Source organism: Arachis stenosperma, chromosome 7 (genome assembly GCF_014773155.1).
Source record: "Arachis stenosperma cultivar V10309 chromosome 7, arast.V10309.gnm1.PFL2, whole genome shotgun sequence".
NCBI lineage: Eukaryota > Viridiplantae > Streptophyta > Magnoliopsida > Fabales > Fabaceae > Arachis > Arachis stenosperma.
In genome coordinates, this window is record NC_080383.1 from 53,507,054 (window position 1) to 53,510,752 (window position 3,699).

Consider the following 3,699-nt stretch of genomic DNA (forward strand, 5'->3'; position numbering starts at 1 on the left):
ATTATCATAGTAAGTATGTATTTTTTACTTGTATTCTAAAAAAATATTAAATAATTATAAATACTAAATATTCTTATAAATATTCATAAAAGGAATATTCTTTAATTTTGTTAAAAGTCTAAATAATCCTTTTTATTGTTATGATCAAAATTTTCTTTTATAATAACAAAAAAATTAAATAACTTTAATATGCTAATAACTTTAAAAATGAATAAAATTTGAAAACAAAAAAACAAGAATAAACTCCTCCCTATTCATATTATTCATATGAAAAAACAAATTCATGTTCTTGAATAAATAAGAAAAAAATAGTAAAGAATTAGGAGGCTAATTTTTTTTATATTGATTAAATATATGTGTAATACATTGTTATTGGAAGATTATGTATTTTTTTTATATAGTATTTTATTCAAATCAGACGGTCCGATTTATTTGAAGAAAAAACTAAACTACAAATCGGACCCTCAGATTTGTTTGAAGAAAAAAATAAATTACAAATCGAAGGGTCCAATTTGCATTTTTTATTTTTTAAAATAAAAATCGGACGGTCCGAATTCAACATTAAAAAAATTTTTATTTTTGAAATCACAAATCGGACCGTCCGATTTGTGATTGTTGGTTTAGAAAATAAAACAAATCGAAAGCACCGAATTGTTTAAGCCATATCAGCGTAAAATTCATCTCTTCTCACATCATTGTGAAATACACTCCTCTCTCTCTCACATGAAAAAGAAAAAGCAGAATTAGAAACAGTGACAAGTCAGTCAAAACACTAAAATCAAATTACAAGAATGTCATTGTCCATCATCTCTCTCTTATCATAAATTTTCTGTCTCTAAAATTCAATCCATTTTTCGAAACAAGAGAATCAAATCAAAAGCATCTTCTTGCTGCTAAAGGAAAAAAATAATTCCTTTACAATCTCAAACAAAGCTAATTTGGAAAACTTTTGGAATTAGGGTTTTATTATTACAACATAGATAACAACATATTGCCATCAACAAGGGCAAGTTGAAACCAGAAAAGTACCAACCCTGCAACCACTACATAATCCACCGTATAAGGCTATCAAAATTCACCCTTTGATCCTTCATCTTCCTTGCCTTCATTCTCTTCTTCTTCATTCTTTCCCCTCCATCTCCCTCCCCAACCACCAACCGCAATGAATCATGGGACGACCATTACCGAGAGAAGCATGTCACCAAACTAGCCCATAGAAACTTCAACTCCAAACTCACTGTCCTTGTCACTGGCGCCACTGGCTTCATAGGCTGCCATGTGTCCCTTTTCCTCAAACGGTGAGGCAACGGAGTCCTCGACTTCCACAACTTTAACCGGAATTTATTTTCTCATATGAATAATAATGTAAGTTTACATCAAAATTAGCAACAAAAATTATGATAAAATATATATTAAAATATAAAATATAAATTAAAATTAAGTTAAATTATACATATATTTATATATAAATATATAATAACTAATTTTAGTGATTAATTTTAATGTATAAATAATATTTTTATATAAATAATTAAGTACTAGTTTCTGTTTATTTATTTAATTTTAAATTTTATTCATTTTTAAGAATATAATATTAAAATTATTTAATATTTTTTTATTGTAAAAGGATATTTTGGTTATAACAATAAAAAAATATTTCATCTTTTAACTAAAATAATTATAAAAATATATTAGTCATTTTACAATTTTTATAAGAGTATTTTAATCTTTCTAATGATTTAATATTTTTTAAAATACAAATAAAAAATAAATGCTTACTATAATTCACTTGACACTTTTATATTCGTTCACTTTTTATATCATACTAGTATGTATAAATTAAACAACATATCGAAACAAAAAACTAAAAAATACATAAAAATACCGATACAAAAAATATTTAAAAAAATTACTCAAATACAAATTATATCAACATACAAAAATATTTTTAAAAAATACATAAAAATATTAAAAAAAATTGCGCATAGATTATGTAGATGGAGAAGAACCATGACGAGAAAAAGGCTTAGCGACAATGAGATAGATGATAAAGAATTAGAAGACAGATATAACGAAGCTCAATGAGTCATAGCATGACACACAGCAGAGGTGATGATGAAGTTTGGTGAGGCAGTGAAGGAATCGAGCCATTGCCGACGGATCTACTAATCGAGGCAAGAGGCTAGAGATGACACAACCTAGGCTGTTGATGGATCGGCGAGTAGAGGCAAATTGAATAGGAAGGAGAACCGAAGAAAGGTAAATGCAAACTGAGTGTTAGAAACAAGAGCGTAATATGAAATAGTGTATTATTCAGGTTGAGTAAAAGTACAATGTGCAAGGAGTATATATAGCTGCTAGTAGAATCAAAGTAATAAAAGCATAGAATCCTATAATTAATATACAGATACGCTATATAAATATAGATGATACTAATTGATCTAATTTGATTTTAATTATTCTCTTAACATCCCCCCTCAAACTCAAGTGGGAGATAAGGATACCATCTTGAGTTTGGATAACAGAGTACGGAAACGAGTCGGATGATGAGCCTTCGTGAAGATATCAGCAGTCTGATCTAGTGTTCCAACAACGATGAGACAAACAATATTAATAAGGATACGTTACCGAACAAAGTAACAATCATTCTCAATGTATTTGGTGCGTTCATGAAACACATCATTATGGGTAATCTGAATAGCACTGTGGTTGTCACAAAAAACATCAGTTGAGGATGATTGAGGAGCACCGAAGTCTTCCAGAAGCCAACGAATCGAGATAACTTTAGCAGTGGTGTCAGCGAGAGCACGGTATCCAATTTCTGTTTTTGATCGAGCAGTGAATGTTTGCTTCTTAGCTCGCCAGGAAATGAGGGAGTCGCCAAGAAACAAACAATAACTAGTAGTGGAGTGACGATCAGTGGGATCATCATCCCAATTAGCATATGAGTATGTTTGAAGGGATAAAGATGAATGGGCAAAAAAATAAAGGCCATGGAATAGGATGCCTTTGATGTAGCGAAGAATGCGAAGAACTGCCGCATAGTGAGTAGTACGAGGAGCTGACAAGAAATCGCTAAGAACATGAACCGGATAGGCGATGACTGGTCGGGTGACAATTAAGTAGACGAGTCCTCCAACTAGCTGTCGATAAAGAGTAGGATTATCCAAAACAGTGCCATTCATAGGACTAAATCGAACCTTAGGCTTAAGAGGAGTAGACTCAGTGCGACTATCTATAATTCCGGCTCGAGCAAGAAGATCTGAAGCATATTTAGCTTGAGAGAGATAGATGCCATCAACGGTGGACATAACTTCTAGACTAAGAAAATAGCTGAGAGAACCAAGATCCTTCATCTCAAAAGTACGTTGAAGGGACGCCTTGAGATCAGAGATACCATCAACATCATCTCCAGTAATGATCATGTCATCAACATACAGAAGTAGAAGAACAACTCTACATTCACTTTTACGAATGAAAAGACCACTCTCATGAGGGCTGTGATGAGCGGATATTTTATACGCTTTTTGGGGGTAATTTCATGTAGATTTTAGCATGTTTTAATTAGTTTTTAGTAAAATATTATTAGTTTTTAAGCAAAATTCATATTTCTGAACTTTACTATGAGTGTGTGTATTTTTCTGTGATTTCAGGTATTTTCTGACTGAAATTGAGCAAGCTGAGCAGAAATCTGACTTA

General features: G+C 31.2%; 1 protein-coding gene across 1 annotated transcript; it reads right to left on the bottom strand.

The window, feature by feature from the left end:
- Positions 1-2,624: 2,624 nt before the first annotated feature.
- On the bottom strand, positions 2,625-3,425 carry LOC130939795 (uncharacterized mitochondrial protein AtMg00810-like). Its single transcript, XM_057867871.1, has one exon. The coding sequence runs from the start codon at positions 3,423-3,425 to the stop codon at positions 2,625-2,627; it is 801 nt and encodes a 266-aa protein (XP_057723854.1).
- Positions 3,426-3,699: the final 274 nt, after the last annotated feature.